General features: G+C 35.6%; 1 protein-coding gene across 3 annotated transcripts in view; it reads left to right on the forward strand.

The window, feature by feature from the left end:
* Positions 1–19,853, forward strand: part of Crebrf (CREB3 regulatory factor) — a 51,029-nt gene extending 31,176 nt beyond the window's left edge. For 2 of the 3 annotated variants that reach the window (XM_005376346.2, XM_005376347.2), the window contains exons 5-9: positions 2,269–2,463; positions 4,941–5,130; positions 6,306–6,379; positions 7,120–7,242; positions 14,298–19,853. In XM_005376346.2, the coding sequence (XP_005376403.1) occupies positions 2,269–2,463; positions 4,941–5,130; positions 6,306–6,379; positions 7,120–7,242; positions 14,298–14,413 (698 nt within the window). In that variant the 3' untranslated portion in view covers positions 14,414–19,853. The remainder of the gene's footprint in view (positions 1–2,268; positions 2,464–4,940; positions 5,131–6,305; positions 6,380–7,119; positions 7,243–14,297) is intronic. The other variant, XM_005376348.2, reaches the window with a different exon arrangement.
* Positions 19,854–20,166: the final 313 nt, after the last annotated feature.

Below are 20,166 nucleotides of genomic sequence, written 5' to 3' on the forward strand. Positions count from 1 at the left end.
ATGCTAGTGGCTAAGGGAACACATAAAATATCCAGGAGAACGTGTTGCCTAAGGATGCTGTTTAAAATTTTTTCCTTGTGCTTTGGGCTGGACTAGACTTGTAGAACACCAGTTGTGGACATTGGTAGGAAGGTGGGATTGTTTTGGTTGTGCCTCAGCCTGTGTTGAGGTGTGCCTGGTTCAAACTAGGGTAATCTCTCTGAGCTGGTAAATTTTGCTTAGATTAGTGTGGAACCAAAGGCCTTTAAAAGAGAGTGTTTCTGTTGACAAAGTGTGTCCCCTGTACCTTTTCCAAAGATGGGCTGATAACGAACAAGATGAAATCTTTCGAGATGAAACATAAGCACAGTAAGTCAGCAGCTGTTGCTTTATCACATGGCTGTAATCCTAGCACTCAAGAGAGTGAGGCAGGAGGATTGCCATGAGTTCAAGGCCAGCCTGGGCTACATAGTGAGACCCTGTCTCAAAAACAAACAAAAAAGCTATTGCTTCATGTATTTGGCACAGTTTTTAAAAAATCAGACTTTCTGAAAGTGATATCTCTTGTACATCATCTTTCAAGAACCTAAGATTCATGTCACAGTGCTTGCCATATTTCTTTAAGGCACCACGTATGCACTAATCTAACACAATTGTGTTCTACACACATTCCAGTTAATGATGAACCGCATATAGAATATATGACATTATGCACCTCAGCCTAGGTTTGTGTAAGGTACAGCAGTGAAGTCTCAGAATAACATATTTCTCAAATGTTTCTCCACAATGTTAAACAACGTATGACTGTACTATAAATGCCAGCAATGCTTCAAAAAGCTTGTTTTGACTGTTCTGCTCTCCAAGTTTATTCTCTTCTGTTTTTCAGGCATATGCTACTACCATGCCCAGCTTATTTTTTTCTTAATCATATTTATTGAGGTATAATTTTCATACAATAAAATTCACTCCTCTTTCAGTGTACCCTTATATGAGTTATTTTGCAGTGCTTTGGTAGAAGTTTGACAGATGTATATCATATAACCACTTCCACAGTCAAGGTGCAGAATAGTTTTGGCCCCCCCAATTCTCTCATATTTCTTTATAGTCATTCGTTTCCTTTACTTCCAACCCCCGGCAACCACTGTCTCTATGGTTTTGCCTATTCCAGAATGGCATATAAATGGAATATTACTTGCGATTGGTTCTTACTCCAAATAAAACTTGGCACAATTCTAAAATTCAGACTTTTTTCCAAAATGAACAGATTTCATCACTAAATAATAGTTCCAAAGGGGGAGAAAATGGCCATTTCTCTCGGCCAGTGCCTCCCAGTTTTTCCTAGCTACTATAAGTTTGGGCTTGTGTACATCCTATGCGCACCCTATTCCTCATTTTCTTAGCATTAATGCTGTACAGTTCACCCAAGACGGTCATTCTCTGGAGATAGTTTAGATTTATAGGTTGTCCTGTGTTGGGTCTGTTCAACAATTTGAGCAGATCAGAATTAAGTACTTTCTAGAGTTTCTCATTAGAAGGAAAGTATCTTTTTAAAAGTGAAATAGCAAGCCCAGCCTGGGTGACTTAGTGAGACCGTGTCTCAGAGTAAAAAAAAATTAAAAATGGTTAAGGATGTAGCTCAGGGCAAAAACCCTTGGTTTAATCCCCAGTACCACCTAAATACATACATACATACATACATACATACATTCAATTGCTTCTAATAAAATATTAGCCAGAATAGACATACAAGTTTCTATTTGATAGTCTGGGTCTGACCTGTCTTTTGTACTTTTCCAAAAGGGTGGTATGGAAGATAGAAAGAAAACTACTGCTCCCTTGCAAAACTGGGGTGCCACAGCAGAGGGGTAGAAATGTACACAGCTTATTCTAAGATGTTTCATATATATAAATACTAAAAGGACATTTTGAAATCACAGTATAGTATCTAAGTACCATTACCTAATGGTACTTTTGACATTCTTGGAGCTATATTTGTTCTCTTAATCCCATGTGGAGATACCAAAAGAAAGTACCATGTAGTAATTTAGAGAAACCAAAGAGAAGCTCAACGAAGATAAAACCAACAATTCAAGGTTGATTAATCCCTGAATATTTTGTGAGAGATACACATGTTGATTTATTTTATAGACCTGCTTTATTATCTTTGACATGCTAGTGATATTTTCAGATGAAAGAAAATGTCTCAAGTTACAAAAAGAATCTTTTTGTTTGTTCTGATTGGTTTTTTGAAGTTTATGGGATTTAACAATTTGAGGGACCTTTTTTAAGGTTATGAAAATGATTCTGTAGAAGATTTGAAGGAGATGACTTCAATATCCTCTCGGAAAAGAGGTAAAAGAAGGTACTTCTGGGAGTATAGCGAACAACTTATGCCATCACAGCAAGAGAGGATTCTGAGGCCATCTGAATGGAACCGAGATACCTTGCCAAGCAATGTGTATCAGAAAAATGGCTTACATCATGGTAAGGAAAGTTGCTGTTGAATATTTAGTGTCTTATTTATTTATTTATTTATTTATCTTTTTGAGACAGGGTTTTGCTGTGCAGTTTAGGCTGGCCTTGAATTCACTCTGTAGCTCAGACTGACCTTGAACTCAAAGCAGTCTTCCTGTCAGCCTCCAGAGTGCTGAGATTACAGCCATATTGCAACCATGCCCACCTTAACGTCATTTTAAATAGACCGACCCATAATTCTTACTCAATATACTTGGATTTTCAGCACTTTCTAGCCAGCTGGAAAGGGGAATAGTAGAGCTGGGTATGTGCCATAACTGCTCTTTGCTCACAGGTAGCTTTTACCAATGTCAAGAACTACCACCTAAGCAGAAGGAAGGACAGTGTAAATGCTATTTCATGTCTAGTCCCTTCTTATTCTACTTACTTTACACAAGAAATGGCTAGGAAGCTGCTGACTTGCCATAGTTGCTGTAAGGTTGAGGAGAAAGCAAATGGGCTTCAGCATCCCTCTCTTTAATTCTCCTCCATTCCTCAAAGCTAAATGTAAATGAAGATACTGGGATATAGAAAAAAAGGAAGGATAAAGAAAAGAAAGCATAGTTGTTGAAAAAGGAGTGATGAACCTGAGCATGGTGGTATATGCCTGTAATCCCAGTATTCTGCGAGACTGAGGCAGGAAGCTTACAAGTTCACACCCACCTAGGGTAATGTAGTGACTTAGCAAGAACCTTCCTGTCTCAAAATGAAAAAGCTGGGGATGTAGCTCAGCATGAAGGCCCTGAATTCAATCCCCAGTGCCATGGGAGGGAGAGAAAGAAAGGAGAGAAGAAAGGAGTTAAATAGTAGGAATCATGAGACGCTTATAATCTTAGGTAGGTTAAGTTTTGAATTGTTAATCCAGAAAGCTGTGGTTAAGTAGAATTTTTTTCTGCACAGAATAGATTTTGTGAAAGGGAAAGAAACTGCTGAAAGGGAAGGAACAGCTGGGATGAGGGAAAGGAGAAAAGAAAGAAGGAAGGGAAAAATGTATGTATATACAAGAATAGCTGGGATAATTGTACTGCTGATTTCTATTGGTTTGTTGAACAGTTAATACTTAAATTTGTTTTCTTTTTAATTTTCTTGACCAATTTTGCACACTTATATCTGGTAATATGAACAGCTAATTTGAAGACAGCAGTATGCAATATAACAACCACTGTTGAATTCCTACCATGCTTAGTGAAATTCTGTATTATTTCTAATTTTTTTATTCTCTTTAAAAAATAAAAAAAATTAAAAAGTTATTTATACATTAATCCAAAGTCTTCACCAAAAAAGGCAGAGGGGAAATCTTAAGTTTCATGCTCAGTAAGCAGTTTAGTATTTACTTATGCTACAGATTCAAGTTGCTAAGCATGTTTGAGGAAAGGAATTGTAATTAAGTATGTTTGTGCCTGAGTTTTTCTGTCCATTAGTACTCAGATCTGTACTATATTATCTCCTAGTGATTAATTATGAAATTTTTACATTCAATTAAATTTTCTACAAAAAATGAAAAGGTAAACCTAGTAAATAACTCTAGGTAGCTTGTGATGAGTTCTAGGAAAAGACAGTGATGGCAAGCCTTTTAGAGCTTTCAAGAATACAAACAGCCCTCTGTGGCATGCGTGCCTTAGATTTGCCACCACTGCTAGAGAAATTCAGAGGACAGAGCCATACCCTTTCCCTGGAATGATAGGGCAAGAACACTGGAGTGTTCTGTATTGTTACTTATTGCAAGCAACCTTAAAAGAATGTTCAAACAAGGTGATCCTTATTTGTTGGGTTTTTCTTTATCCAGCACAAAACGCGTATGTCTCACAAACTTTTAGTTGTAGCATAGAGACATCTTTGGGTAAAATGTCCAAACTGTCTTCTGGACTGCATATTATACCCCCACCCTGATTTTTGTGTGCACTTGTATTCCAGTCCTGAGATTTGAGATGTTTAGTATTGCTATGAAAGGAATTAAGAATCTGTTGAACTGGGATTAGAAACCTAGGAGTAGAGAAGGACTTGGAAGAGTTTAGAACAATGAAATATCACCCCTCCTTTTTTTGTTTGTGGTGCTAGAGATGGAACCCTTGAATATGCTAGGCAAGTGCTCCACCACTGACATACATCCACAGCCCACCCCCATTTCTTACAGCCACACAGAAAGAGAGGAGGCTAGTCCTTCTAGATTGGGTTATTAAACATGAAACATGCCAAGACTTTTTTGTTTTTGTTTTTGAGACAGAGTCTCACTATGTAGTTCAGGTTGGCCTTCAACTCACTATGTAGTCCATGCTGGTGTCTTGAATTCAGAGCGATCCTCTTGTGTCAGCCTCCTGAATGCTGGGATTATAGGCATGTGCCGCTCTTCCTGGCAAGACTTTTTAAAAGATAGTGTATAACTGTGGAAAATGTATCCATTGATCAAACAAATAATCTGACTTTAACTTCTTTTAAACTTTCTAAAGGAAAATACGCGGTAAAGAAGTCACGGAGAACTGATGTAGAAGACTTGACTCCAAATCCTAAAAAATTACTCCAAATAGGCAATGAGCTTCGGAAGCTGAATAAAGTGATTAGTGACCTGACTCCAGTCAGCGAGCTGCCCTTAACAGCCCGGCCAAGGTCAAGGAAGGAAAAAAATAAGCTGGCTTCTAGGTAAATGCTAGTAATGTTTATTCATGTGAATAGGAGGTGAGATTAGCTTCTGAGTTTTAATAGAAGAGGTGACCTTCAACCATTATTCAAAAATGAAAGTTTTTTTCTGTAAATACTACAATAAGAGTGTTATACTTTTTCCTTTGAAGGTAAAACATGTTATTTATGCTTCCTGGGAACAGTTTTTAAAGAGAACTGATTGGAAAATAATGCAGTATAGTGTAGCAGTGTAGTATGGTATAACAGAGTTTTTGCAGCTTTATATTTCATTTACTTTTTTAGCGAGTCAGGTTGAGATATCATTTACGTATAGTAAAATTTACTCTTTCTAATATACACTACTATGAATTTTTAAAAATATAACCTGTTATATAACCACCATCATAATAGATATACTGGACATTTTCATCACCTTAAATTTTATAAAGGCAAACCTGTTTTCCCATCCTCAGCCTCTCACAACCACTAATTTCTTTTCTGTCATAGTTTTACCTTTTCTGGACTGCTGTATAGATGGAATGTACTGTATATGTCCTTAGGATGGAGCTGCTTTCGCTTCACTTGATGCATTTGAGAATCATCCATGTCTTTGTGCGGAGTAATAGCTTGTTCCTTTATTACTGAGTAGTATATACCTTTGTAGGTGTACACTACAGTTTTTGGTTTGCCAGTTGAAGGACCTTTGTGGGTTATTGCCAGTTTTTGGCAAGTATAATTAAATCACCATAAACATTGACTTAGAGGAGTTTGTGTGAATGTAAGTTTTTATTTCTCTTGGATAAATACCTCAGTGTATATGTTCAACAACTATATACTGCCAAACTACCTTCCAGAGTAGTTGTGTGTACTATTTCACATTCCCACCTGAACAAATGAGGGTTCTACAGTACATTTTCTATACTACTTTATATTGTCAGTTTTTACTTTTTTATTTTGGGTTTTTTAGTACACTAATAGGTGTGCATTGGTTATAGGTTTATTTTTCAGTGTATTGATAAGTATTTAAAAATGGATTTGGATGAATTATTTTAACATGTTCTATCATTCACATCCTTAATAAACATCAGAGTGAAGTGATTTTGGTTGCTATTAGGAAATGTGTAACAGTAGCAAAAAGAAGTATATTCTGAATATTTTAAAAAGAAAAGTGAACTAATAGCTCCTTCTTTTTGCAGAGCTTGTCGATTAAAGAAAAAAGCCCAGTATGAAGCTAATAAAGTGAAATTATGGGGCCTCAATACTGAATATGGTAAACCTAAACATTGAAGAATTTGATTAACCTCCTGTGAACTTTGCTGACCTCTCTTGTTCTTCGGTTGTATTATTTGCTTGCTCTGCATTTTTCCCAGCCTTCTGTTTATTGATCCATTCAGAAAACCACATGCCCACATTCATTCATTCTTGCCTTCCTCTTAGTGTACTGGTGTCTATATCTGAGGCTCCTCAAGCCAATCTCATCACTACAGTAATGAAGTAGTCTGTTTGTAACCACAGTCATTCTTCTGTTTTGTAATTGTGTTGATTACCCAATTTTGTTAACTTACTTTGATATTTTCCTTGATTTGAATATTTTAACCTTTGTGTGGCTAGTTTAGAGCTGTATTTTCAAATTTGACTGCTCATTGGAATGCCTGTGTACTTGTTAAAATACAGATTCATAGGCTTCCACCTACATCTTTTGAGTTGAAATAGAACCCAGTGTTCTTATGCTATTTTGTAAATGGATATCTGTCTGTTAATATGTTTTCTTCCTTCTTCTATTTTTTAAAAAAATGAAATAGAACCCAGACATCCATATTTTTAACATTTCCCAGATTATTATTCTTTTTTCTTGAACCTACTGCCTTATGCATGCTAGGCAAATGCTCTGCCACTGAGATATACCTCCAGTTCTTTCATTTTTAAATTGGATATCTCTTACATTACATAAGTAAAGGTAAATTCTTTCATGTGGGTAATATGTTCCAAGTGTTTTGTTTTGTCTTACAGATAATTTATTATTTGTAATCAACTCCATCAAGCAAGAGATTGTAAACCGGGTACAGAATCCAAGAGAGGAAAGAGGACCTAACATGGGACAGAAGCTTGAAATTCTTATTAAAGATACTCTTGGTAAGAATTTTGGATAAATTCATAAAAAGTAGTAACAATGTAGTATAAGATACATGATTCAAGGAGATAATAAAAGTTCTTTTAGTTTAAGGAAATACTCCAATGCTCTCATTATAGCTATTCTTTCTCCTTTTCGTTGTGGTGCTAGAGATTGAATCAAGGCCTCACATGCTAGGCAAATGCTCTACCACTGTGTTATATCCCCAGCTTATACTTACTCTCTTTCATGAGTAGTTCTTTTTTGGTTGTTGTTTTGTTTTGTTTTTTAAGATAGGGTCTCTGTGTAGCTCAGGTTGGCCTTGAACTCGTGGCAATCCTCTTGCCTCAGACTCCTGAGTGTTGGGTTTTATGAGTAGTTCTGTCTTTTGAGATTTAATGTTTCTAAATATATACTGCAGGTTACTGAAATTTGTAATTTAGACTTAATCATTGGACAATTTTAATGCTTAAGAAATACAAGCATTCAGTAACTTTGCCCTTATGTGGGATAAGCCTAGTATGCACCTTTCTTGACAGTCTCACTTGTTTTACTCAGTAATACATTTCACATGATTCTGATAAATGTGGTTATCTGGTTTCTCATCCCTAAACAGTTTGCACACTATGGTAAGGATCAGAGAGACAGACCGTCTGAAGCCAGGCCAACTGATAGTAGAAGGAGAAGAGAGAGCTAATGTGTACATAGGCATGAAAACACTAAAGGCCTAGGAGCTTAGCTGCCATAGGAGCAAATCATCTTATAGATCAGTAGCATCCCAAAGGCTTTCCAATCCATGAAAATCCAAACAATTAAATTCACAGAGTAAAAGCCCCATGTTTGTCTCGAACAAAATTATACCAATGCTGAAAACAATTTCACATGAAGACTGGATCCTAAATATCAATATTTTCCTAAGCTTATTTCCTATTTCATGTAGATTACTTAATTACTCAAGCAAAACAGGAAGCAATAATAATGAGTTTGCTTGACTTTTTTCAAACACTCTGATGGCTGTTTTAATGTTTTGGATAGTCTTGCAAAGCATTTCTGCTGTTTCTTTTCCTTTAAAAGGACTTCAATCTTCCTTCATTAGGTGGAAGAGTTTAATATAAGAAGAAAGTATTTTTACCTTTTCATTTTTAATTTAAAAGTTTTGTATGTTGTGTGAGCTTGTGTATTCCCTTTATACTTGGAAGTCAGTTTTCTTTGCCCAATATAAAATCCTAGACTCACATTTTCATTCCTTGAGTATCCTGAATATGGTTTCCCAATTTCTTCTGCCATTAAGTATTTCTATTGAAAAACTGTAACTGTACATTTTTTGTCACTTGTTTGCTGGTTTTACTTAGATACCAAAATGATTTTTTAGTTTTTCTTTAAATTCTTGTTATTTTACTAAACTGTGTTTTAAAGTTAGTCGTTTAAGTTTGATATTCTCACATATGCACTGTATTCTTTCAAGATGTAGTTTCAGATCTTTTTTAGCCTTGCCTCTCCTCTCCTCTCCTCTCCCCTCCCCTGCGCTCCCTGCTCCTCATTATTTGAAGGTTGGTTCTTCTTCGTCTGTCTTCATTGTTCATGATTTTCTAAAGTTGTTTTTCTCTCTTAACCCCTCCCCCCACATTAAATCTAGAGCTTTCTTACTGGAGGAGCCATATTTCCAGCTCTTTTATTTTGAGATAGGGTCTCACTAAGTTGGTAAGTTACCTAGGTTGGGCTTGACCTTCCATTTTCCTGCCTCAGCCTCCCAGAGGGCTAGAATTAGACGTGTGCCACCATGCCTGGCTTAAAGTAAATTTTTTACGGGATTTTAACCTGGGTACTTTTCTGTTTTCCATTTATGAGCAAAGTTAGTTCTTCCAAGAAGACTTGTTCCCAACAGCTTTTTGTATGGGCTAGTGGGGTGGTGAACGCCTGTAATCCCAGCAAGAGACTGAGCTAGAAGGATTGCTGTGAGTTTGAGACCAGCCTGAACTACATAGCAAAACCCTGTCTCAAAACAAAACAAAACAAAACAAAAAAACCACAGAAAACAGTAGCTTTTTCTAGCTTCACACTGCCCTCTCTGCTTTCAGTTAATGTTAAACATGACAGTTTGCTTTCTGAAATTTCTTCTGCTCCCCTACCCTCATTTTATCTGGACCATATCTATCTTTTATATCTTTTCTTCTGTAATGCTCAGTTTTAATGCCAACCCCACAGGTCTCTTATAAGTGCTTGCTCTTGTACAAGAGTCTGAGTGGCCAGTTAACTGAATTCCCCAAGGCTTGACTATGGGCCTCTTCATATCTTACTGTGGGCGCTTTGACTTCATCTTGTACTTGCTCTTTGGTTGGATAAAATCTCTGACAGCTTCACCTGCAGTTCTCAAGTTACCCTCTTGTGCTTCCCAGTAAATAATAACCTATTGGCCATTTTAGACTTCTTTTGTTCTCAGGTCCATTACTTCCTTTTCATTTATCTCACAAAAATACTGATACCATTAAATAAATAAATGCTGATCTTACTCAAGTCTTAATAACCTTTGTTAGTTCCCACCCTTTGAATGTTGGAGTTCATGGAGATAGCTTGTCACTTACCAGTGTTTTCAGGGGTTTATTTGATCAGTTTGTTTTTTTTGTTTTGTTTTATGATAGTATTGGGGGTTGAACCCAGTGCCTTTGCACTTGCTAAGTTGCTAAATTGCCCAAGTTGGGCTCAAACTTGGAATCCTCGTGCCTCAGTCTCCCAGAGTGAAAGGATTATAGGCATGCAGCACCACACTTAGCTTTCTTGTTTATTTTTAAGAGAAAGAGTCTTACTTTGTTGCCCAAGAAGGCCTCCAACTCCTGGGCTCAAGAAATTCTCCTGCCTCAGCCTCCCAACTGGTTGAAACTACAGGTGTCTACCACCTGGGCCAGTTTTCCATGGATTCAGTTGCTTTGTCTGTTTTGGTGTTGCCCAAAATTGAACTCTAGGCCTTGAGCATGCTAGGCAAGTGCTCTACCACTGAGCTACATTGTCTTCCTCACTTGTTTATTTTCGGAAAAATAGAGATTTAAAATTCTCTGCTGCATGCAGCCATCTTCCCACAAATTCTCTCTGAGAAACTCAAAGGTTTTGTAGAATAGTCTTTAACAGTCTTTATTTATCCTAGTGTGTCTTTTGTGATTAACTCCTTGAAAACTTTTGTCCTAACAATATGTTAGATTACACCTTCTTCTAGAGTCAATTTGATCATTTTATTTCTAGAAAATTACCTTTTTCTAGACTTTCAAATTTATTAAAATTGATCTTGTCTTTATTTTTTTGTTCTTTTTTTTTTTTTTTTTTTCTTCTGGTACCAGGAATCGAACTTATGACCTTGCACTTACCAGGCAGGCGCTTTGCCACTGAGCTAAATCCCCAGCCCCTTGTCTTTATTTTTTGATTTCCTCTGTAGCCATGGCTAGTGCTCCATTTTCATTCCTTATTTGTATCTAGTATGTTCTTTCTTTTTTCTTTTTTTCTCCCTCCATTCCTTTCTCCCTTCTTCCCTTTCTCCCTTCTTCCCTTCTTCCCATCCTTCATTGCTTTCATCCTGTACTAGGGGCTGAACCCAGGAAGTGCTCCACCACTAAGTTACTTACAGTTTACTTCCATGGCCCATTTTTTTTGACACAGAGTCTTGCTATGTAGTTCAGGTTGACCTTGAACTGACTTTGTAGCCCATGCTGGCCTCGAATTCATGACAGTCCTACGTCAGCCTCTCTAGTGCTGGGATTACAGGCATGCACCACCATGCCTGGTGCCTTACATGACCCTTTTATTTTTGGAGACAGGATCTCATTAAATTGTCCAGTTTGGCCTCAAAGTTGAAATCCCTCTGCCTCAGCCTCAGGAGTAGCTAGGTTTACAGGCATGGGCCACAATACTGGCCTTCTTCCTTATTTCTTTCTTTCTTTCTTTTTTTTTTTTTGTGGTGGTTTTTTTCTTTTTGAGGCAGGGTTTTGCTATGTAGTCCAAGTCACAGTGATCCTCCTGCCTCAGCCTGCCAAATCCTGAGATTACAGGTATGTACCACCATATCCACCTTTCCATATTTCTTGAACAGTTGTAGGTTTTTCTGTTTCTTGCTCCAAAAAACTAACTCTTGAATTTACCAGTTCTAATTTCTTGAGTTAGTAGATTTTTACATTCTTTTTTATTCTTTTTGTTCATTAATATAAACAAAAGCTTTGGAAATTCCTTCTGAGAACTACTTTAGTTATTCCTCATAAATTTAATGTGCTGTATTTTTCATTATTTCCTCAGTAGTTTGAACTTTTATGTTTGATTTACTTTTTTAAAATTAATTTTTAAAAATAAATTTATTAATGAATTTTATTGAGCCAGGCGTGGTGGCACATGCCTGTGATCCTGGCACTTGGAAAACTAAGGCAGGAGGATCACTGTGTCTTCAAAACCAGTCTGAACTACATAATACCCTGTCTCAAATAATAATAATAATAATTTTATTGGGACATTTTAGTGTATGTGCTGCCAAAGCAAGTACTATTGGGGCACTTTAGATATACATAATGATAACATTCATCATAGGGAATTTGTACCTGTACATGATACATCTTTTTTTCCCATTCCCCTCCCCTCCTTTTAGCCCCTCTTCCTCTCCTTATTTACAAAGCTTTGTTTCCATTTTTTAATTTATTTTTTTACCCAAGAATTTGTTTTGGTTGTGGGGGTCTTTTTGAGACCAGATTTCTCTGTGCAGCTCAGACTGGCTTTGAGCTCACTTTGTAGCTCAGGCTGGTCTTGAACTCACAACGATCCTCCTGCCTCAGCCTCCTGAGAGCTGGGATTATAGGCCTGCGCCATCACGCCCAGCAAGCTACCCAAGAATTTTTAAGGAGAGATTTAAAATGCCTTAGATGTTAGGAAGTATTACCTTTTAGGTTTTTTGGTTTTGTTTGGTTTTGGCTTTTTTGTGGGTACTGGAGCTTGAACCCAGGGACTTCACACTGAGCAACACATACCATAAAATGTATTAGGTTTTAATATGTAGTATTTGGATTTTGTTTCATTAATCATTCTAAGACTGACAAAGAGGGGTCTAAGCTCATTTTTAATTTATTGATAGGATTCATGCTTAGTTTTAATTTTTGTCATCAAAAGATTTGATTTTTATATAATCTTTTTAAATTGTTCACTGTATAATCCCTTAATAAGGCTTCACTTTTCTGTGTTTTGATAATTTGCAACCGTGTTTTTGTGGGTTGCATTTTAAATATGATTTAAAATATATACTTAATTTTTTCTTTCAACTTTCTAGGTAAGATTTCCTACAGAAAAGTAGAAAAATAATACAGTGAACATCTGCATTTTTTCAACTCAGTTCACCAGTTGTTAATGTTTTGCTACGTGTGTTTTCTGTTTCTGTCTACATGTGTTTTTGGTGGGGGAATATTTGAAGGTGACTTGTAAACATCATAATATTTTATTCCTAGTTATTTTAGCTCATATCTTTTGAGAATAAAGACATTCTCTTCATTCACAACACTGGTATTATATCCAAGTAGGTGAACACTGATAAAATACCATATATACCCGTAGTCTGTGTTTACTTTTCCTTGGGTGTATCAGTAATGTCCTTTATAACTTTTTTGTTTATGATCCATTTGAGGATCAAGCATTGCATTTTATCTCTCTTTTGTCTACATCAGGTTTTTTTTCTTAATTAAAAAGCCATGTGGGTGGTGTGGAGATGCATGCCCTTAATTCCAGCACTTAGGAGGCTGAAGCAGGAGGATCACCACAAGTTCACGGCCAACCTGGACTACACAGTTGATGGCTAGCTTCAATTACATAATGAGATCCTGCCTAAAAAAAAAAAAAAATGCGGGTAATAGATCTTCGATAGATCTTCCAAAATGTTCCACATTTGGATTTATCTGTTTTCTCATGACAAGATGCAGTTAAAATTTTTTGAAAAGCATTCTTAATATATCCTGTTTATTCTGTTAGCTAAGAAGGACATACTATCAGTTTGTCCCATTGGTGGTATCAATTTTTTTTATAACATCTATTCCTTTCTTTCTTTCTTTGTCTGTCTGTCTGTCTTTTTGAGACGGGGTCTCGCTATGCAGTTCAGACTGGTCTTGAGCTCAATTTGTGGCCGAGGCTGGTCTCAAACTCGCAACGATCCTCCTGCCTCAGCCTCTTGAGTGCTGGGATTACAGGTGTGCACACCACACCCAGCTCCTGTTTCTTTCTTTCTATGAGCAGTGACTAAAGGAATGTATTTCTGTTTCCATACTCCTTTTTTCCTTAGCATGTTTAATATATATATTTTTTTCTTTTTTTTGGGGATGGTCTCACCGTTTTCCATGCTGGCTTTGAACTCACTAGGTAGCCCAAGACTGGCCTTGAACTCACCATGATCCTCTGTCTCAGCTGCTTGAGTGCTGAGATATACTGCTCAGTCATGTACCACTACACCTGGCTTTAAACTTAAATCTGTATTATTTGATTTATTGATTACTTTTGGCCTTTTTATAGAAGATAAGGGTAAGAAAATCACCATATTTTAAAAACAAAAATTATCATACTTATTCTGCTTCATCTTTTCTCCCTCATTTCCCTTTTGTTACTCATTTTTCTTTGAAATGAAGAAGGAACATAAATTGTATTCAATAATGTAAAAAGTAGAGTGAACATATCCTTCAAATACATAGTTTCAGTTGTGTGGATGAACCCTGCCCCCTTCTCCTCCCATGGAACATGTAACATTGAAGCCCTTAGCTGAGAGAACAGGGAAAAACAGTTTGTAGTTTTAAAAAGTGATACCTTTAGCTCTGGGTTTGTTATTACTTGTCATCTATCCCACTTTATGTTGATTAACATCTTTAATATTTATTTGGGTTTGATTTGACTCATCTAATTTTAAAATTGTAGACATGAATCTGATGGAGCAGAATGATGATCTGGGCTGCAACAGAGCACTCATTTGGACCAATTTCAAGCTGAGGGCCACACCTAACCCTCAAATATTTTGTACATCTTTCTTTCCCTCTAAGTACTCCCCATTTCTGTGTCGTAAGTGTTCTTTTTTTCCCTTCAGGTCTTCCAGTTGCTGGGCAAACTTCAGAATTTGTTAACCAGGTGTTAGAGAAGACTGCAGAAGGCAATCCCACTGGAGGCCTTGTAGGACTAAGGATACCAACATCGAAAGTGTAATGTGTACTCAGCCTCATTAGTCCACTGTTCAGAAATGTCTGTTTTTGTCATGTTCCCCATTGTAAATTTTCATTCTGTTTTGCATGTCAGTTAGCATTATATAAACATTTATAATTAGGTTACATTGTTTTAAGAACTTGTAGCATAAGTGAAGCATGATCCAAAATACTTGATTATTGCATTTTCAGAGTATAAACCATGGTTAAACCTGCTACTGGCATTGGAAGTAAAACTCATATATTAAGTATGTGTTTAGGTACAGATTGCACAAATCTGTTATTGCAAACATTTTGGAGGAGTGAATATATTAGTGTAATGCCAAGTATCATGGCAGGTTTATGCTCTGAACTACACAAAAATATTGAGGAAGCATTTTTTTAAAAACAATTTAGATTGTTTTTAGAATTACTGCTTTTTGTTCTAATTTTCCACAACCATTAATCTCACTTGTACATGACACAACTCAACAGGCCTGTGTGCCATGTTAGATGTTTATTTTCAGAGCTCCATATGATATATATACATATATATATATATATTATATATGTATATATAATATATATATATAAATGTCTGTGCGAGTAAGAAAAAAAAGCATATTCTTTGTGCCTTGTATTTTGGGGATCTATAAAACTGGTAATATTTTGTATGATGAAAACCCTAATAAGGAAAAACAAGATATATAGATGGAAAATTATGGGGTTTAAATGTTTTTTTGTTCCAACTCTTTTTCAAATTTTTGAATGTATATAGGACTATGTTGAAATGTAGATATATGCCACAGAGTCTGTGTATTGTATAAAAAACAAAACAAAAAAACAAACAAAAAAAAAAGATGGCTCTAGAAAACTTATATTTCGGTACTTGACCGGAAGAAGACAAATACTTGCACATTATTGTGATTGTTTTATTTTTTGTACCAAAGACAAATGCAACTGATATGGCAAACTGCCAGTCTAAGTAAAGTTTTGCACAGCTTACATGATACTGTATGAATGTATGAAAAAAAAGAAAAAACTAAAAGGTCAGGGTTAGGGATCTTACTGAACTGTGAATTTTATTTCTGTTTGGGTCCAATTATCTACAGAAGGAGCATCCATAATACAAATATTATTTTGCTGTTCCTCTAGTTCGCTTCCATAGTAGATAAGCTGGTGGCCATTTAGATGTCTATAAGTCTTTTGTTTCTGCACTTATTGTAGGAAATTTTAATATATTTCATTTTAGTAAGCTATTGATAAAATAATTTTTGACTTTGAAAATTAAAAGTTTATTTAGCTTATTGTAGTATACTTCCACCAAACAACCAAAATACAGATTATTTTTTATTGTATTGTGTATATATATTGTAAAGAAAAAAAAGCTAAAATATCTAATTCTTTAATTGCCACTTTTCCAATTGATGTATTATTGTGCATGTAATATTTTCGAAGATCAACACAGCTGAAAACAAAAACAAATTTATAGATTTTTATATTTTTGTACAGGTATTTTCAAACTAGCTTCTTCAGACTTACATGTGACTTTATTCTTCTATAGTTTCTAGAATTGAGAAACATTAACACATTTAGTTTTTAGGTGCTCTTTTTTGCTTACATAAAACAGCTTCATTAGTCAGTGTTTAAACTGTCCAAGCTTTACCTCTTGATAAGAAATTTCTTATGTCAAGGCATTATAAACCGTCCCCACAGATCATCCCACTCTGTCTCTCTGTTTTATTCTCAAATCTTGTGTTTTAAACTTTGAAAAAATTTAAAAACAAATGTATCTAGCAAAAAACAAAAACAAACCAAAAATACCAGATGTAGCTGCTGGGAAGATATCTCATTACCCCACTGTAAAATGTATTCTTTAATTATACTTTGTCTATGTACTGTGTTTCCTTTACTTGCTTTCTCTTCCCCTTAAGCTATAGCCTATGAAGCTGTAGCACTTGAAGGTTTGATTCCAGAACACACAGTAACAACCCAGCAGTGTTGCTTACTTGCCTCTTTGACATCATGAAACATAAGAAACTTAAAAAGATTGTCTTGACACTTTCACTGAACTGTGATGCACAAGATTTTCCTGTGTGTTTGGTGGAAATGTACCTGGTTAGTGCATACATGCTAGCAGATAAGCTCATATCTAATGTTAATAGAGTACAGGTTCACCATTTCAAGTTTTCCTTTTTAGGTGGGAGAAGGCAAAGCACAGGTTTGCAACTTGGATGTATGTGAAGCTTTGGCAGTATATGGTAAATTGAAGTGTTCTGAAATACGGCAGTTTTGCAGTCAGATGAAAATGGCTTTGTGATAAGAGATTCAGCTGACAAGGTTTATAAAATTTTCCCTTTCTAGCTGCTCTGTTAGGAATTCTGGGTTTTTATACTTTTTTCCTGTCTGCAAACCAGAATTTGATTTTTTTGGTCTTGCATTTCAAAAAAAGACTTTGAATCTGTTTAGTAGATTCCATATCCTTGCATTTCAGTGTTTTATATGTACTACTTAAGTTAAATAGTTAAAAGCTTTTAAATAGTTGAGCTTTTTAATGTTGACACTTTATTTTGTACCTATTTATATATGTATGTATATCTTAGAAAAGCACTTTGTTAAAAAAAAATGCATTTTATATGATTCCTGCCATTTGCTGCTAAATCTGGGCTGGTCAGAATGCTGCAGCGATACTTGATCTAAATAAAAACCTGGCAGTAAAATGTAGAGTGAAAGTTAAATCCTCTTGCTGTTTTAACTTTATCACAAAGATGACATAGGCAAGCTGTGCAGCTTTACATTTTAACCAGGGGACTCTGTGGCATTTAAAACCGTCTAGAAATGGTTGTACTTTAATGCCAGTAATAATCTGCTTCCTCTCTTGTCATTAAATATATACGTTTAGTGTATCACACAAACAATCTTATAAGGTAATATACAAACCCCAACAGTTGTACATGTTCTGTTTTTTAAAATTGTGGCATGTATTTTTGGGTGAAGATCATTAGAGAAGAACTCTCTAAAGGTTTTCTTTGTTCATACATGGTATACAGATAGCTCACAATGAAGTCAAGAATCTTAAGTGAAGGCATTGTGAATTCACCTCAAATAAACCCATTGTTCCAAAAGCAATGACAAACTTGGACTCTAGTACAACTATGATTTTAAGAAAAAAAAACTCTATTCCTAGTTTGAGATACACTGGATTTATTATAGAGTTTGTCTCCCTATGAAAGCATGCTGTCCAATTGCTCTTGTTAAGATCTTGTCTGAGTTTTGAATTGGGTGCCACACTTTTTTCAGTCAATATGGTTGCTTGTTCTACTGTACCATGTATGATTCTTGTCCTTTCCTATATCCTTCATGACAGATTATGATGTGGCTTTATATTGTGCCTTACTTGTACACTTAAAACTAAATGTCTTCATTCCCTTCCACTTCCTAAATCTTTAACTTTGATCTTTTTGGTAAGAGAATCAGAGCTACTACAAAAGCATCATGAAGGATTTCAGATGGGTATGTTTTCATATTCCCTCTCTGTAGTTATTTTATATTTGTATGAAAGACCAGTTTTGAATGGTCTTTGAATATGAGGGGGGGAAAGATTAGCAGTAATTTCACTACGTGCATCCCTTTTCACTTTCATGAATTTGTCGTACATCTTTCTGATGCTTGACTTTATTTGCTTCCTAGCGATAGTCTGCATTTAGAGAAAGATGTATTCAGTTAATCTGCTTGAAATTGGCTATTTCATTTCCAGAACTTTTTAAAGAGTACCCATTTTGTTTGTTTTATACAACAGATGACAAGTCTCTTTAAAAGAAACAGAAGTTCAGTACTTTTGAAATACAATGCTGTTAGTTTGGATTCTTTTTTTTATAAATATTCATACAATTATCTGATGTTTGCCTTCATTAATAAAGCTGTTAGTTTATTCACCAAAATGTCAAGAATGGATGTGCTTTTCTTTATTCCACACTTTTAAAATTATTTTAGCTGCTAAGATTTAGTTAACTTTCTAAGAAATGAATTCAAGTTGCCTTCAACAGGAATTAATAACAATTTATGTTCCCTTTCTAGTCTTCCTAAAATTCTGTTCAAGTATGTTCTAGTTAAGTATGTAACAGAATGTTAGCATCTCTCCAAATCTTGAAACTTGAATTTTGAGAATGCATTGAATTATGCTTTCAGTGTTAAAGTAAAAGGTTTCAATTATCCTTCTAGTGAAGTCTATTGTGGAATACCACTTCCCATGGAACTGAGGCCATTTCCACAACTTTGCACAGAACTGCAGTCTTGTTCTTCCCTTGGATCATGACAAATAAGTCTCACACAGTGCCGTAATACTTGTGGATTCTTTTGTAATCTTTGTAATCTTAATAAGGGCATTATGGAAGATGACTCCATGTTTTTTAATATTTCAAACACATTGGGATGTAACAATGAATGTCAACTGTAGGAATGGTTGTTTCGTTTTAAGGAATAAGCACGTTGAGGAAAGATGATGAAAATGTACTACTGAAAGTTATACACTTCCATAGGCACGTGGGATTATGTGTTGAAGCATAGTCCTCATGCTTAGTAAACTGACTGAAATTGTAGAAATTACACCTAGGGACTGAACTATGCCAAATTGCCATTTTTGTTTAAAAAAGAAAGATTTGGAGGTGGCAGTAAGGAAATAGAACCTTATGACCACTTCCAAATAGTATTTTGGAATTGAAGACGTGGTGACTAGTGAAGAACATCAGAGTTGGGTATTTCAGTGTGCCAAGTTCAGGTGAACTAGGTTTGCCTCTTTCATAACAATGTAAACACAATGGTGTAGTTAACTCAATTTTGGGTGGATGGGAGCAAGACTGATTACTGTGTCTTGCCCTTCACCCTTCGTTTTTTTCAGAACCAAATAACATAAATGTGTATGTTTGTACTGTATCTGCCTTTCCACCACATTTTTATGACACTGTATTCCATCACCTGCTTTTTTACCTTCTTTCTCTAGGGTTTGTCCTATAGTTTAGTATTTGTGGTTAACAGTGACACTAGGGCTGCCAGCACAGAAGTCACAGAAGAGCAGAAGGGCAAGAATTTGAAGTATTTGTTTCTACAGTGTGGCAACCTCTTTGGCATAGCTGCTTAGGATCCTGTTTGTAATGCTATCATAAATATTCTGTGGTTTTGTTTATTTTTCCTCCCTCCCAACTGGAGCTATGGCACTTTTTATTGGATTCAGTCTTGTCTCTTGTCTGAAAGAATTTTATCTTGTTGACGCATGAGCTGTTTAAAATTATCCTATTCAATGTTGGTTAATAGTTGTGCAGTTTTCATTTGAGAAGAAAAGGCAATGCAAAGGTTGCCTTTATTTTCTGTCACTTTCCAGACCCTCAGCACTTCTAGTCAGATACAGATTCATCAGTGTATGCAACATCCTTTGTAATTTAAAATAAAAAAGATGAAAAGGTTTTGAATTGTTTGCCTCATGTTTTCATCCTTCTTTCCTCTACTGCCTTTCTGCTGGCCTGTGATCATACCTCAAGAGGATCTGTTTAAAGAAGTTCCCAACTAAGGAGAATAGTGTACTCCTGATTTTCTGCCTTTTAGTATACAAAGAGCTAATACTTTTCATACTTTAGTTTGATAGTTTCAGTATCTCAGTGAAATTTATTTATTGACTATGACAGTCATTTATTGATATAACCATTTTCATTTTTCGTAGTTAAAGCATAGTTTTTCATTTTTGATTCTTTGGGCAAATAATTCCTTCAAGGAAAATAAAATATT

Source organism: Chinchilla lanigera, unplaced genomic scaffold, assembly GCF_000276665.1.
Source record: "Chinchilla lanigera isolate Chin_1 unplaced genomic scaffold, ChiLan1.0 scaffold00007, whole genome shotgun sequence".
In the NCBI taxonomy this organism is placed as follows: domain Eukaryota; kingdom Metazoa; phylum Chordata; class Mammalia; order Rodentia; family Chinchillidae; genus Chinchilla; species Chinchilla lanigera.